The 16,644-nt window shown below is 44.5% G+C and overlaps 1 protein-coding gene across 2 annotated transcripts in view; it reads left to right on the top strand.

Moving 5' to 3' along the window:
• Nucleotides 1-16,058, top strand: part of SHROOM3 (shroom family member 3) — a 108,692-nt gene extending 92,634 nt beyond the window's left edge. For both annotated transcript variants that reach the window (XM_075544168.1, XM_075544169.1), the window contains 3 exons: nt 1,261-1,411; nt 12,802-13,074; nt 15,089-16,058. In XM_075544168.1, coding sequence (XP_075400283.1) covers nt 1,261-1,411; nt 12,802-13,074; nt 15,089-15,460 — 796 coding nt within the window. In that variant the 3' untranslated portion in view covers nt 15,461-16,058. The remainder of the gene's footprint in view (nt 1-1,260; nt 1,412-12,801; nt 13,075-15,088) is intronic.
• The last annotated feature ends 586 nt before the right edge of the window (nt 16,059-16,644 follow it).

The raw sequence follows: 16,644 nt of genomic DNA, 5'->3' as shown, positions 1-16,644 counted from the left end.
TGAGTACTTTCTTCTGCATGGACTTCCTACAGGGGTTTTTCGTTCATACCTTTTATATCACAGTCACATACTTGGTTCACCATGCCAACGTTGAGGCGATGCTGCTTCTTCAGTCATTTGCTTGGGGCAAGCATACAGTGAGACCACATTTGGAGAAATAACTTGGTATTTTCAAAATATCCAAGCTGTGAAGCCGTTCCTTTTTAAAGACAGTTTTCTGGGGTGTTTTTTCCCTCAAGGCACATCATTATCTGTATTGCTGGGAAAAACAATAGCTTCATTACAAATATTAGGGAAATATTTCCTTTAATAAAGACCATTAGTCTGGCCTATGATAGGAAACACAACTAAAAGGCAGTAGTATTAGGTAACCCACTAAAAATATCCAGACGGGGAGGTTTTTAAGCACCAAATTGACTGTCATTGAGTCGATGCCAACTCATAGTGACCCTGTAGGCCAGGGTAGAACTGCCCCTATGGGTTTCTGAGACTGTCACTGTCTTAGGAAGTAGAAAGCCTCATCTTTCTCCCTTGGAGCAGCTAGTGGTTTCAAACTGCTGACCTTGCAGTTAGCAGCTCAATATCTAACCACTTGCTACACTAAAAGTCAAGTAGTTATTTTTGATACCTTTTCCTGTTTCTCTTGTAATATTAAGTACAATGAAAATTATTTTCAATGGCACCAATACTAAACAGTATAAAATTTGACAACATGTCAAAGAAATTTAACATCATCTTCCATGAACTTGGGATATAACTCTTTCTACTTCAGATGTCTGCCTCTTCTACTTACAGAGGTGTTTGAGTTTTGTTTTTTAAGTCTCCAGAGGGTTGATTTGTCCAAAAAAATACTTTGGCCCTCTTCCTGCGGACCTTTTTTTATTTTTTTAAATCATAGTTTTGAGTAAGCACGTTTCACTTGTGGGGAAGCAGGGTCAGGGTTTGTGAACAGATTCTGAGAGCGGAAAAGAAAAACTGTAAGGCACAGGAAGTGTGGATCGAAACCTGTCAGTCATGCCTGAGGCCACAGTGTTCGTGCTTTTGCATCCTGCCATTGGTGGGTTCCATCCCAAGTTTGCCTGGATTCAAGGGCCACTCTCTGCATAGTAATCACTCATTTGTAAATACTTAGTAGTTAATAGATCCTAATTTCTGAGTAAGACATGTAATAGAGTATTATTGCACATTTCTGAAGGGACAGACTATGTACAGCATAATGAAGCTTCTGTGTGCCTTTACTTTTTGTTCCTTGTGGTCTAGGAGTGAAGAAAAGGAAATGGCGGGCATGTTGGCCAACAGTTCGGCTTACTACAGTGTGTCTGCTCCCAAGGCTGAGCTTTTGAACAAAATCAAAAATATGCCGCAAGAAGTGAATGAGGAAGAGGAACAGGCAGACGTCAATGAAAAGAAGGTGAGCTGAGAATGGGTATCCCTTTCCACACCTCATTTATTGGCATGATTAAGTTCTAAAGGCTAGGTCATTATGCCAAGTCAGCATGGAAGATGAAGGTGAGAGCATGACCACTCGAGATCACCAAGTAGAAGACAGTGTTACATGATTGCATAGCTGCCGCGCCGCTTGCATACAATCAGTCACAGCCAGTGTGAGTCTCCTCAGACGCTGGGATTAGATACTGTCGAAGATGTACAAGATAATCCGTTATCTAAAACTATCTTTATAAAATAGCAGTTAGCAGGATAGTCAGTCAGCAAGGAGTGGGCGTATAGTCAAGGGCTTGGCAGTTAGCAGTTACTGCCTTCCGACAGGAGAGGAAGTGGCCTACTGCGCCCCCAAGCCTAGCCAAAGCCATCACGATACTTTGAACCTGCATGCCTCTTTGCGCAACTTCCTCACAATTCTCCTGAGTTGGCAGGTAAGCCACTGCCATTTTCATTTATAATGACAAAAGTGAAGCACAAGAGAGGTGAAGTCATTTCGTAAAAGCCTAATAAAAAAAATTTTTTTAAGTAATAGTTGGGCTGGTGCTAGGTCCACTCAGCATCAACACCCCATCCTGTTCTCTGCAGTTGACCAGCCATTGCCAAGGCTCTGTATGATACCTGGCTTGTGTTTCACAGTAAAAAGGAAAACAAGAAAATCTAGAAACTTAGTGTAAGGACAGAGTAGTTATTAAAAGGTCCTTCTGAATGGAGTTGATACTAACCTTCAGAGTCTCCCAACTCTCTGCCTTACCTAATGAGTAGATAGAAAGTGTAGGGTTGGGATTCAGTGTTTCAGCCTTTGATACTCCTGCGGACAAGAGTATCATTTTGAAATGTTAACCATTTTGAAAATGACCACACTGCTGCTGTCTCCCACATACCAGAGATCTCTGAAGCCGCTACTTCTACCTGGGAGAAAGTTCTTGGCATGCCATTTTCTATACAGGCCGCCTTCCTGTGCTTACAGCTCTTCACCCACCTTGGGTGTCCATGCTGAAAAGGGACTCTGTTACAGGTTGGCTGCTAATGAACCTGGACTCTAAGTGGTACTTTTTCCTGGCGAAACCTATGTGGTTCTATTTCATTTTTTTCCTACAGTACATTGTCTAAGCTCTCTTATTTATCCCTTGAATATAAACCTTAGAACCGGCATATAGTGGAAGCAGGAGAGATCTAAGGTGTTTAGGAGCACTTGTACAAACCCTGGGGATGTATTGAGCTGTTCACAACAAGGTCAACAGTTCAAAACCATCAGCAGCTCGGGGGTGGGGGGGTGGGGGAGTGGGAGGGTGGTGGAAAGATAAGGCTTTCTCCTCCCATCAAAACAAAACAAAAAAAGCGACAGGTTTGGAAACACACAGGGCACTTCTCTCCTATAAGGCCACTGTGGCTTGCTGGGGTCGACTGAGGGGCAGTTGAGTATTCTTTCCCTCCTGTTCACCCAACTCTGGGAGCTCACAGGACAGGCGGACGTGTTCATGTCACCGTCAGAGCAGTGACCACAGTGAAACACCTGCCTCGGAGTGTCCTCTTGACTTAGGCCGCTCCAGCAGTGCTAAGCACCCACATTGATATGAAACAAGGCCCTCTTTATACCGTAGGCTTTTCAGTGGCTGGTTTTTCAGAAGTCCACACCAGGCCTTTCATCTGAAGTACCTCTGGGTAGACTGGAACCTCCAACCTTTCAGTTAGCAAACGCATTGCCCATTTGCATTCCCCAGGGATCCCCAGGCCAAGGAAAAGGCTATGTAAACACCACCAAGGTTACATTACTTCTTTAACTTTGACACTTTACATACAATTTTCATCATCATAGTGTGTTTGGCTTTGTTTATTTTTGCATGGGGCTTTTTAAAATTAAATACTTTTATACTTTAAATACGTTTACATGTCATAACACAATCCATGCATTCATCCATTGTGTCGGGCACATTTGTGCATGTGCTGCCATCATCATTTACAAAGCATTTTCTTTCTACTTGAGCCCTTTACATCAGCTCCTCATTTTTCTCCTCCCTTCCCCACCTGCCTTCCCTCATGAACCCCTGATAAGTTATAGATTATTATTTTCATATCTTACATTGTTCTCTGTTGCCCTTGACCCACTTTTCTGTTGTTCTTCCCGCCAGGAGGGGGTTATATGTTGATCCTTGTGATCGATTCTCCATTTTACCCCCACCTTCCGTTTATCCTCCTGGTATCTCTATTCTCATTGTTGGCTCTTAGGGGGTTTTCTCTCCTGGATTCCCTGTGTTGCACGCTCTTATCTGTAGCAGTGTGCATGTTCTGGTCTAATTCAATTTGTAAGGTAGAATTATTGAGGTCATGATAGTGGGGGGGGGGGGGGAAGAAGCATTAAAGAACTAGAGGAAAGTTGTGTGTTTCATCAGTGCTATACTGCACTCTGACTGGCTCATCTCTTCCTGTGACCCTTCTGTAAGTGAATGTCCAATTGTCTACAGATGGGCTTTGGGTCTCCACACCTCCCTCCCCCCTCCCCATTCACATTGGGTATGATTTTGTTGTGGGTTTTAGATGCCTGATACCTGATCCATCAACACTTCATGATCACACAAGCTGGTGCTCTTCTTTCATGTGGGTTTTGTTGCTTCTCAGCTAGATGGCCGCTTGTTTATCTTCAAACCTTTAAGACCCCAGACGCTATATCTTTTGATAGCTGGGCACCATCAGCTTTCTTCACATTTGCTTATGCACTCACTTTGTCTTCAGCAATTGTGTCAGGAAGGTGAGCCACTCTTTTTTGTTTCCCTTCAAAAATACGCGCTATTTCAGTGTTCTTTTTATAGAAATAAGATTAATTCTAAGCTATTACTTATCAAGGAGTCCCTGGGTGATGCAGATGATTAACTACTCACTGAAACTACTAGACTAAGTACTTGACCACTAGTTTGACTGATTGAGTACTTGACCATTAGGTTGACTGCTAGTGGCAGTTCAAACCCACCTAGAAGCACCTCAGGAGACAGGCTTGGTGGCTTGCCCAGAAGATCACCCTATGGAGCACAATTCTCCTCTAACACACATGGGTCAATTCTGTGACCGTAGAACAATTCTGTGATCCGTAGTAACTCACAACAATAATTAAAACCATTTATCCATGCTTACAAAAGTGAATAATTGCACACCCAATCTCATTTTTAGAAAGGTGATCATCACGGAATGCTGGATTATTAGAACAAAGTTCTCTTGTGTTGAGGGAGTACTTGAGTCGAAGCCCAATGTCTGTCTGCAACTTTAATTCTTAACATATAGGTATAAGTACATAGATCTTTTCCCCTCTCGTTATATATATAAATGTATTTACATAGGCACATGCCTGCATTTAGACCTCTATAAATGCCCTTTGCCTCCTGGCTCTTTCCTCTATTTCCTTTTACTTTCCTCTTGTCCCACTATTTTCTGCATTCCTTGGGGTTTAGTAATTCCTCGCTGCTACATTGCCCTTGATTAAGCCCCCCTAGACATCCTCCACCCTTCTCTCCATTGATTTTAGTTCACTTGTTCCCTTGTCACTCGATTGGTCCCACCGACACACCCTTTCCTTTCTCCCACCTCCCCTTCTCCAGCATCCCTCCAGAACCATCTGTCCCATTCTTTTCATCTCCGAATTGTTTATCCCACCTATCTTATCTAGATAGACATGCAGAATCACAAAAAATAGGCAAAGCTAAACAAAACAAAGGAAGTCAAAACCAACAAAACAACAACACACACACACAAAAACAAAGCTACTGACACAAATGAAAAAGCCTGTAAATCAGTGGTTCTCAGCCTTCCCAACGCTGCGACCCTTTAATACAGTTCCTCATGTTGTGGTGACCCCCCAAACATAAACTTATTTTCATTGCTACTTCATAACTAATTTTGCTGCTGTTATGAATTGGACGACCCACAGGTTGGGAACTGTTGCTGTAAATAGTTCAAGGTCTGGTTTTTGGCCTTTATGAGTGTTTTCCAGGCCAGTCTGATGGGGTGCCACACTCTGTCCCCAAAGTCTATTTTTGTTATTCCCCCGAGGATTTCATCGCTTTGCTCCCCTTGCTGTTCTGTTGCATGGGGTCAGACTGGGCACAATTCCGCACCATGTCTTCAGTGTTGTCCCCATAGCGCTATGGTTCAGTGACAGAGGTCTCTTCTTGTGGTGGGGCTGGCACTATGGTCCTCTCTGTGTATTGTCTGCTCTGAGAAGGAATATCGTCCTCGGGGCTTGGTGGGCCAGGATATATTCCCTGCCCTCTCTATCCCTCTTCGTTTCTCCAGTGTGCTCTGATCAGATGTGCCCCTCTCCCCAAGCTATAGCTTCAGTGCTGTCCTCTGAAGTGCATTCTTCTGGGTGGGCATTGGGTGTCCGCATCATTGGGACTGGGGCTGGCCCTGCAGACCCCTCTAGTCCCTGCTACAGTGCATGGAGCTCTGCAGTAGCAGTGTGGCAACTTACGCATTGCTTTTTATTCCCCGCCTTAATGTAGTCTTTCACTGCTTTCCATCACTTCGTTATCAGCCTCTCCTCTCAGGATTCTGACTATTTTTCACCTGAGAATAGGGAAAATAGAGGTTGAATTAATCTTCCCTGGAAATAGCATCAGGCACCATTTATTGAGCACTCTCTATGTTCTAGATGTGGCCTGTGGCTTTAACATACTGGTATATAATCCTCTTTGTTTCACACAAAGGCCCTCTGAGAATTTAAGCAATTTGCATGAGGTTACACAGCTCATAGGAGATTAAAAACAGGATTTAAACTTAAAACTGATTCCAGAGTCTGTTAAAAATTACTCCCAGGTCAGCTGCATGAAACCTTGCTGCCCTGGGAATTAAGCTAAAATTGAGGTTCTCTCTATATTGGTACAGCAGTTTAAGTGTTAGGCTGCTATCCACTAGGTCAGTGGTTCAAACTCAGCTGCCATTCCATGGGAGAAAGCTAAGGCTGTCTACTCCCCTAAAGGCCTACAGTTTCAGAAGCGATAAGGAGCAGATCAGCTCTGTCCTGTAGGGTCGTTACAGGTTGGCATCCACTCTGTCATGGTGGTTTGATTGGGTTTTTTTGTTGTTGTTGGATGGGGGTAGGGATGGGATGGAGAACCTTTCATCTGAGCCACGGTTTGAAATGAATGTCCCTAATTCCAAACCCAAACTATCAGGGTAACAGTAACAGTGGTTTGGGGCCTGGCCATGTCCTGAGCCTTTGTACACAGGGTAACAGGCTTCAAAAAGCTCAAGTGTACACAAGGACAGTGTGGGAAGGGCCACTTCTAGAGGACATTATGAGACACAGGAAGAGAATGTGGACAGGGCCACATTACCCAGGCCTAACACACAGCATGAACATTAAGTCAGTGTTGGATTAAGTTATAAAGGACCAGACTCCCAAACTGGGCTTTGCTATTAAAGAACAAGATCAAGAGTGCCACTGAGGACAGGTGTGAAATCAGAAAGGAGATCTGGATTTGAATAAAGTTAAGCAAGTAGCTTGACTTTTCTTTGTCCTTGGTGTTCTTTACAAAGTGGAAGCGATGATGGTCCAGCTGGGTGTGGGCTATGATTTTCGTGTACTGCTGTACTGTCTGAGAATGTAATTGGCATGTTACCATAGGGTAGTGGAATACTAACATACTGGGGTTACAAACAACTGGCCTTCATGGAGTTCCCAGGGGGGGTTGGAAGGCCGTTCTCTTGAGGTACATCTGGATGGACTTGGGGCCGGCAGCTGAGCACGTTCATTAGTTGCACCCCCAGGAATTTTTGAGTATTCATTTCCTGACACAGTTTCAAGACAAAATGTGGCTTTATGGCAGTGTCTGCAAGATATTAAAATGTGTACCTAAAATACCTAGATCTGCTAATAATTTAAGATATTTCTAGGCCCGAAACTCCGGATTCATGGAAATTAGTGTTCCAAGTGATTATAATAAACATTCAAAAATTGAAAATGGCATTTAAGCATATTACTTATTTATACACCCTACATCAGAGGTGTCAAAACTGGTGGCCCAAGGGCCGCATGTGGCCCCTGAGGTAATTTTTGGTGGCCCACAATGCTCTGAAATAAAATTAAAATAGAAAAAAATTGTTATGAAGAAAATACACACAATTCCCTCCTTACATTTCATTTCAGAGCATTGTGGGCCACAAAAAATTACACCAGGGGCTGCCAGTTTGACACCCCTGCCCTAGATAATGGACACTAGTATTCCAAGCAAACTTCAGAGTTAAGTGAGAGAATCTGAACTAGTTTTAGTTGGCCAAACATTGACATATGTACAAAACTAAAACCAGTTTAATAATTAGAGCTGGGGGTAGGGGGCAGGTTTGATTAATAGTTTAAACTGTTGAATACAAAGTCGATCTGAAATGCAAGTCCCCACCTAATTTACAATTTAAAATGACTTAACAAAAATAGTAATTAGAGATTTCAAGTGTGGGGGGGTTAAGTCCTGCCATGCTAAACAGGCAAAAATCTCTTTTAAAAAGCCCATAATTCCCTTATTCTGAAGGCTAAAAAGCTTTAGCTTCTGGGACTTAGAGAAGTATTTCAAAAGTCCCGGTGAACCTGTTGTTCTTTGGAATCAGTTGTTTTTCCCCAAGAGCTCATTACCACCCAGCTGGTTCTCAGGTGCCCATCTCTGTTCATCTTCCTTCATGTAGAGCCAGCCTGTAGGATACAGCGTCGCTTATTTTGCCCTCACCTGAGACTTTATTTGGCCATCATTTCTAAAGGGTGTGGCCACTGTGTATGGATTCCGGGGTTAACTGTTCTTGTCTTTTCACCCTCTGATGCGGGGTTTCGCGGTCTTCTTGCCCCGGTGGTTTTTAATGAGAAATGGGTGGTCATCAAAATACCCTCTATGCAGTGTGCTGTTTTTACAACTGCTTTCAAGGTTTTTTTCTCTTCCATTTCCAGCCATTTCATTGTTGTGTGGTTTTCTTCAAGTTTTTCTTGTTTGGACTTTGCTGAGCTTGATTCCGTAAATGGGTTGCCTTTCATCCAGTTTGAGATGTTTTTAGCCATTATGTCTTCAGATATTTTTTCTTAATCAGTCTCTTGTCCTTTTGGGGCACCAGTGAGACAAATATTAGACCTTTTAAAATCTACCCGTTTCTGTTGATTTTTTGTTTGCTTTCTTTTGTCTGTATTTGGTGTTTTATTTTATAATCTGCTTTGGTTTTCCTATTCAGCTTGGGTCATTTCCCTTAGGCTGCTTTCGAGTTCGCAGACTTTGGTCTCTCATCTCCATCTACCAGTGGTTTTTATCCCCCCTATGATTTCAAGTGTTGTAGTTAACAGTTCTACAATGCCTGGTTTATTTCTTTATAATCATTTCTATTTCTTTCTCTTTTTTTCTAAGTTTAAATGCACACCGTGACACCAATGTTTTTTAGTTCTATTTCTTGATAATAGTGTTTATCTTTCCAATAATTTCTAGAGTGTTTACTTTTGCTTCATCTATCATAGTCATAATATTTAGTGTAAAGGATTTGAGCATTTGAAATGTGGTTTCTCAGGGTTGGTATCCATTGATTATCCTTTCCTTTAAGAATGAGCCACGTTGGTCTTGTTCTTTGAATGTTGAATAGTTAGGGATTATATCCTGGACATTTTAAATATTGTTTTATGAGACTCTTGGCTCTGATAAAAATCTCTTGAGATTAGCTCTCAAACCTAAACAGTGGTCTGAGTAGTTTAAAGACAAAAAGAAGAAAGTCAAACTAAAATGAACTTGGAGTCTTGTGACAAACAAGTTCACTTCAAATAATAACACACACAGAAAATCTCTTGAGAATAGTAGCTTGGCTTCTTTTGCCTGGTTTTGTTTGGTTTAGGAGATAGCCAACCTGGTTAGGTTGAGAGGACAGACACTCGGTCTGTTACTGTTCCCGTGTCAGTTCACTCTTACAGCTTTCGTGTGTGCTCTCCGGTCTGCCCCATCACACACTGAGGATGGACTTGGTCAGTTCATGCACAGATCTCATTCTCAACTCTCCCCTCCCCTCCCCAATATTCTCCTGCACTCTGGTGCCGAGGGCCCCTTTTCTGACCCTCTGGCTGCATAGACTGGTTCTCTGAGGTGTTCTGCACGACGGCCACCGCTGAGAAAGAAGAGGAGGAAACATTCCTTTATAGCCTTTAGGCAACAGGAGCTCCTTTGCCCCGTGCCTCTGGCCAGACAGGGCTTTTCCCCGGGGTTTGGGCGCCTGAGCCACCACTGCTGCAGTCCATGTGTACAACTGGAGCCCCTTGAGGAAGAGATAGAAAAAAGGAAGAAACAGCAGAGACCGAGACTTGCGTGACCGTTCCCATGTCCCAGAGGTCCCTGTTCTAGTTCTCTCAGACTTTTTGCTGTTTGCTGTGCCCTGGCACCTTCTGTGTAGATCTGCAGTGGGATTGCCCTAAGTTGAAGCTGATAGAGTAAAAAGTTAAAAACCCAACAGGAAGCATACTTGCATTATAAGTGGTAAACATACATCGAGTTTAGGCTCCCCTCTGCAGTCCGCCTACTGCTGTTAGCCTTTCCAGGTCTGTCCACTAATTTTAGTTGTAGTCAGTGGGAGAGTGAGCCTGTAGTGGGCTTTACCCCAGAAGTCCCCATCAGGGCCTCAGTCAGAGTCAGGCATTACCTATTGGCATTTTAGAAGAGTGGGTCTGGCTGCCATTTATGGAGGAAGGTGGCCATTTCGGAGACTTCCTGCCCTCTAGGAAGTGATGATGCAGGGCTATGGGCAGCACAGTAGCAGTCGTGAGAACGAGATTAATCAGAACATCAGAGAACAAATGGGCAAACCTGGTGACAAATTAGATGTGAAGGATGAAAGAGTGTCAGCTTTGTCTTGAGGTTGGAGTGATAAGAAAGTAGTATAGTTGTTGTCCTGTATGTGGCAGCAAACCTGGGGAAAATACCATCCGAGAGTAAAAGCTTCGGCACTGGCTTCATGTAGCTAACAGTCTCTCACTATCGACCCGAGGAACCTGGGTTGTAGCATGGGGTTTCCCGTAATTCTAGCTAACCAGGGATGTTGGGAAGTATAACAGCATTTGGTGTTTAACTCTTGGTTTCCCTCCTAGTATCCTTGCAGTTCTTTTTACATGAACTAGTATCACATTAAAACATCACTATACCTTCCTGGGCATTTTGCTGGAGGTACCTAATACGTTACCTTGTAGGTAAATATTATAGCTACCAGTCAGAGTTGCTTTCTGGAAAATGTGGTATTGTCTAAAAGGTAAGGAAGATAAAACATAAGATCCGTGTACCTGTTTTTGGACTCCTGCTCCTCAGGTGAAGTTATGTGCTTTTACACTACACACATTTTTCCACTATTAAAATTGTACCTTTTATTATCTTAACCAAATGTCTTGAGAAAAGTCAGTGACTAGCCCATGGTACAAGGGCACAGATGTGATTTTTTTAGCTATGCCAGAAGCAGGACTAAAATTCTCAAACTCACTTCCATAGAGTGGATTCCAACTCAGATCAACCCCCTGTGAGACCATAACCTTTTATGGGAATACTTTCTCTTTCCCAATGGGAATGGCTGGTGGTTTCAAACTGTTGACCTTGCGGTTAGCAACCCAACGAATAGCTAACTATGGCACCAGGACTCAAAAAGACAACAAATTGTCACCATTAAAGTCAGAACTCATTTAAGGACATTTCAAATCTCATTAGAATTGAAAACTCTGATGGGTCAATTCTGAAGTGAGCAGATCATGAGGGGAAAAATATCGTTTTGCTATAATTTCTTTTTATTGGGTTCAGATTTGCTGAACAAATAATGCAAAAATCCTATCAATACCTTTCAATTTTGGGGGTCAGAAATATATATACTCTCCCCCGCCCTTTATTCTTTCAGTTGCCTTTTCAAGGCTGAATTGTTTATTGTTTTGAAAATTTTTTAAACTGTGTTTTCAGGAATGGAATGGAATAGAATGTGTTTTTAATGAATGGGGGTGGTTAATTACATAGTGTTGATGTTGATAATGTCTCTCCCCAAAACTCTGTCATTGAATCAGTTCTGACTCATAGTAACCCTTAGTAGGGCTCATACATCCTGATGACTCTCTGGTGCTGCTGGGATGATGCCCGGTTCTTCAGATTTACAGTTACACAGGCCCCCACCAGATGGCAGCATGTACTAAAAGTGGGATAATAGCTTCCCCAAAGGAAATAAGTGTTGATGGGAATTATATGTCTGATGGTCACAAAAGGGTTGAAATGATGAAACACGCCAACCTAGACGTTGCCACCTTTCTTTACCAAGTTTGCCAGTGAAGCTATACAGTATATGCTTAGATATAGACGGGGTTTGTGCTGGATCCTGTCTTACTTGTAAAGATGGGTTTTAACCAAAGAAGATTATGTACTTTTCTCACCTGGCAACTCTAAGCTAAGAGAAAACTGAAAGGCTTTTTACCAGAACTGGGGAGGGTAGTTTCTCTTTGAGCACGGAAGTAGCACCTACTGAATATAAATGAAGTCCAGCTGGAAACCTTTATCACAGTCATGCAAACACCCTGATATGTGTATAATCCCATTTTAGGTGTCAAGATGTGTAGTGTGCACAGCAGCTCGCAAGGGAATCTTCCTTAGTGCTCTGATAGCTGCAGACGCCGGGGGGAGGGGCAGTGGAAAGACAGGGGGCTGACTTTCCTTTAAGGTTTTTAGTGTCTGTATTTCTTATGACTGTATGAGAATGGCCCCTCAAATCACATGAGGGAGACCCTCAGCTCCACCAGTGGGGCCAACACTTCACCTCACCTAAGGCTAACTTTCTTGACCCACTGTATGTGGACAAACATTTTTGATGATTTAATGAGATCATTTGTGTAGCCTTTGTTGCCTCGTCTGTGGCATGTAGCCATTGCTCTGAAAATACTAGCTGGGCTTAAAATTCAACTCTGCTCCATGGACAATCCCTTTAACTCTTTTAAGATCTTGGCTTTTTGATTTATAAAACAAAAATAGCATTTGCCCTTCCTGCCCACTCTCCCAGAGCATTATTAAGAGGCTCCAATGTGAGCATCCCTCAGAAAGACTTCAGTGATGAGTAGTTAACAAACACATGGTTAAGGCAAAGATGACTCTGTTGTGTACACATCACTATTGGAAACCACTAGGAGGCAGTGTGCCATCAGGTGTCGAGCTGTGAGCATTCGAAGGCTCAGAGAGAAGCCTGGGAGGCATTCAGGGCAAGGCGGGAATACTGAGGTCTATTATTGGGGACAGATGTTGTGAAGCAGGGGCCCTTGCCACTGAGTCTTGAAGGAGAGACAGGATGTGGCTGGGAGAGGGGACTGCTTACTACACTGACCACTTTAGTTAAAGCTCTCTGTCGTTATAGGCAGAGCTCATTGGGAGCCTTACTCAGAAGCTTGAGACCCTTGAGGAAGCCAAGGGGAGTGTGCTGATGGACATCAAGTTGAATAACGCCTTGGGAGAAGAAGTGGAGACTTTGATCCGCGAGCATTGCAAGCCCAATGAATTTGACAAATACAAGATGTTCATCGGGGATTTGGACAAAGTGGTCAACCTGCTGCTCTCCCTCTCAGGACGCCTGGCCCGCGTTGAGAACGTCCTTAGTGGCCTTGGGGCAGATGCCAGTAATGAAGAACGGGTGAGTGTCAACTCATTCAGCTCCACAAGTTTTCCCTCCGAGCACATTTTCATAGAGAAGTGCTGTTAGGCAAGATTCCCTCTTTCAAGAAGACTTTTGGCCTCTGTTTAAGGGGAGGAGGGACTGCAGCCAGCATGTAGATCACCGGGAATTAGAGAAGGCCTCTTCTGTGCCAAGCTGGGATGGGATGCTGACTCTCCAGACACTTGGAAAAAAGAAAACACAGTGGCCAGAGTGTCTTTCATCCCAACTTCCTCCTCTCTTTCCATGGATATTGATTAAAAAAATAGTTACGAGGAGGAGGCGGTACAGAATAGGTGCAAATAACATGACTTCAGGGCTGCAGGGAATCCAAAGGTGCAGGAGCCCGTCAAAAATTCCAGAGAAAATGGAAACGAATTCCTCTAGCAGTAGAAATGCTGACGTCCCCTTGTTTGTGGGGTAGAGCAGAGGTTCTAAGCTGCAAAAGAAGCACCTGGGGGGCTCGTTGAAACCCAGGTTGCTGTGCCCAGCCTCCAGAGCAGGCACGGTAGGGCCTGAGAACATGCCTGTTTCACAGGTTCCCAGCTGCAGGGCAAGTGGGGAGAGGAAGTACTCAAGGGACCTTGAAGATCATCCTTTGAAGTCTGTTGCTGTGGTGGGGTGCTGTTGAGTCAATTTCCACTCCTGGCGACCCTGTGGGACAGAACTACCTCATAGAGTATTCTAGATTGAAATCTTTACAGCAGCCAGGCCTCTAGGCCATTCTCCTGTGAATAGGAGCCATGGTGTTGAAGTAGTTACACATTGAACTGCTGAATGCAAGGCCAGCAGTTTGAACACATTGTCCGCTCCATGGAGAAAGACAAGGCGTTCTACTCTTGTAAAGAGTTAGTCTCAGGAACACAGAGTCACTCTGAGTTGGAATTGACTTCATGCCAGTGAGCTGGAACCTGTCTTGTGGAGCCACTGCGTGGTTCAGTCTGCATCCCAGCGCTTTCCTACCGTGTCCCCAGGGTTCCTCCTTTTAAGTGAGAGTAAGACCCAGCACAACTCACTGTCAGCAATTGTATGGGACACAGTGATGCTATTATTCTTTATGGGAGTTGGCCACCTTCTTACTCCCAAGGAGTAGCTGTTGGAGTCATTCAAACGGCTCCACTTGGGGTTAGCAGCCTGACCTGTAACCCACTATGGTATCAGGGCTCCTACGTCTAGAAACCCAGACTTAAAACCCCAGCCCATTTAATTGATCCCCATTCCAATTGAAGTCACTAAGCTGGAGAAGCTTATAAAATGCAATGTAGGAATAATAAATCAAGGCAGGAGAGGTTAATTAACTATATGGAAACAGCATAAATATCCATCCACAGATGACAAGAAAAACAAAATGTGGTGAGTTGCCATCTGGAGCAGGGAAGCCTGGTGCACGCCACAGCCAGGATGACCCTAGAAAACATTGGGCAAGCGCAGGCTGTCAGCCAGTCCTGGAAGGATAGGCACTGTGTGTGTCACTGACATGAACAAAGCACACACACAGGAAGGAAGGGGGGGGGTGAGGGCTGGCATCACTGGAAGGGCCTCGTGATAGTGGCTGTGTGTCACCAGAGACCAGGTCATTGGATTACAGATCGGGAAATTGCTGAATTGGCACAGGTTTTGTAATGTATGTTTTCTCCACAGCAACAACATTTTATAAGAGAAAACAATTTATCAGGGAACATGAAAAATAATGAGCAGATTTTCAAAGAAATCTCTCCCTGGGTGGCACAACTGGCCAAGCCCTCAACTCCCACCCGGAAGTTGGTGGCTCCCCACCTCCCCGAGGCAGAGGAGGTGGTCTGTATCCACAGTGCCGCCCCAGCCCGGGGAGCAGCCCTGCTCTGAACCCCCCAGGGCAAGCCCACCCCCCAGGAGAGGGACAAGTCGAGTGGAAACATTCCCGGTGCAGACCTGCAGAAGGTTTCCCTGCACCCCTTTGGCTGGTGGTCCCTTCCCCTTGCCCTTGACTGACCTGCGCCTTTTGCCTCGGCAGAGCTCTCTCAACGAGAAGAGGAAGATCCTGTCGGGGCAGCACGAGGACGCCCGGGAGCTCAAGGAGAACCTGGATCGCCGAGAGCGAGTGGTGCTGGACATCCTGGCCCACTACCTGTCGGAGGAGCAGCTCCAGGACTACCAGCATTTTGTGAAGATGAAGTCAACACTCCTCATTGAGCAGCGCAAGCTGGATGACAAGATCAAGCTGGGTCAGGAGCAGGTCAAGTGCCTGCTGGAGAGCCTCCCCTCAGATTTCATTCCCAAGACGGGGGCCCTGGCCTTGCCCCCGCACCTGATGGGGGAGATGGCGCCTCCTGCTGGAGGAAGTACTTTCAGTAGGGTTTTCCCAGCATTCACCTGTCCACTTTAATCGCTCCTAAAACATTCAACCAAAATATCTGCTTTTCTCTCAGTACTATTTAATTTTGAAAAATTCCCGTACAAACCACTGTTTTAAACGATTGGGGCTACTGGAAAAAAATAGGTCTGGTTTGGGTTTGTTTGGTTGTGTTTAGGTTTTTCCTTCTCTGCCTTCATGATTGATCCTCTGAGAGGTGGATGCGACTGGGCACGACCCCCATCCTGCTCTTCCTCAGCAGCAGAAAGAACAGTCATGACACTGACAACTACTTGGAGGATGCTTGACGGATCATCAGGTCGGTGTGTGCCACCTCAGGAATGTACCCACAGTGGCCTGCCTCTCTCGGGGCAGGGTACCCTGACGGCGGGCTACGTACGCACCCTCGGTAATTTAGGGGCTGCAGCATATCAAGCCTTAAGAAGACAGTCACACACACCCTGAGTTAAAATAATTATAAAAACCTTGAACGTTGTTATTTATATTTTCTGAAAATGTAAAGAAAGATCTTTGTGTGCTAACCGCTCATTTGATTGTTTTGTGGTGGACGTAGACAATGATGTTTGAACTTTGTATTTTTTGTGAAAACCTTAATGAAAATGAATTCCAAAGAGAGCACATGGTGTCTGGAGACTTGTTTTTTCCTACCCTCTAGAGGTGTGTCTGTCTGATTTTTCACACAAGCTAGGAGACATGCTACATTTGGATGTATTCAACTGAATTTTTACGAAGCGCCATTTCCTAAACACTCTACACAGCTCTCAACAGGGAGACAGCCACCCCACCCAGAACCAGGAGCCTCTGGGCAGCCTGGTTCTCACTTCATTGTGGTGAAGCTCCATTTATTACCGAAGCAATAACGCCCTCAAAGCCCTGTATCATGGGGAAGGCCAATTCAGACTGGAGCTCCTGCTGTCCACCTGGACAGGAAACAGTCCATTAATGGGCTGGATTATCAAGATACAGTGGTGCTTACAAGTTGGTGCCCTAGAATATTAAACCTGTCAAACACACCTAGAAATTCCCTCCACGTCTGAAAACCTTGATTTTACACTCTCATACTTCAATGACAACCCCTCCTTGGTTGACCCATAGCCAAAGTTGCCAAGTGGTTGAACCAGGAAGAGAAGTAGTAGTCAGTGGTTACTCCATTTAAATGGCAGACTCCACTCACAGCCACTAGTGATGGCCTTACA

The sequence above is a fragment of the Tenrec ecaudatus genome, chromosome 3 (genome assembly GCF_050624435.1).
Source record: "Tenrec ecaudatus isolate mTenEca1 chromosome 3, mTenEca1.hap1, whole genome shotgun sequence".
In the NCBI taxonomy this organism is placed as follows: domain Eukaryota; kingdom Metazoa; phylum Chordata; class Mammalia; order Afrosoricida; family Tenrecidae; genus Tenrec; species Tenrec ecaudatus.
This window is presented reverse-complemented; position numbering and strand designations above follow the sequence as displayed.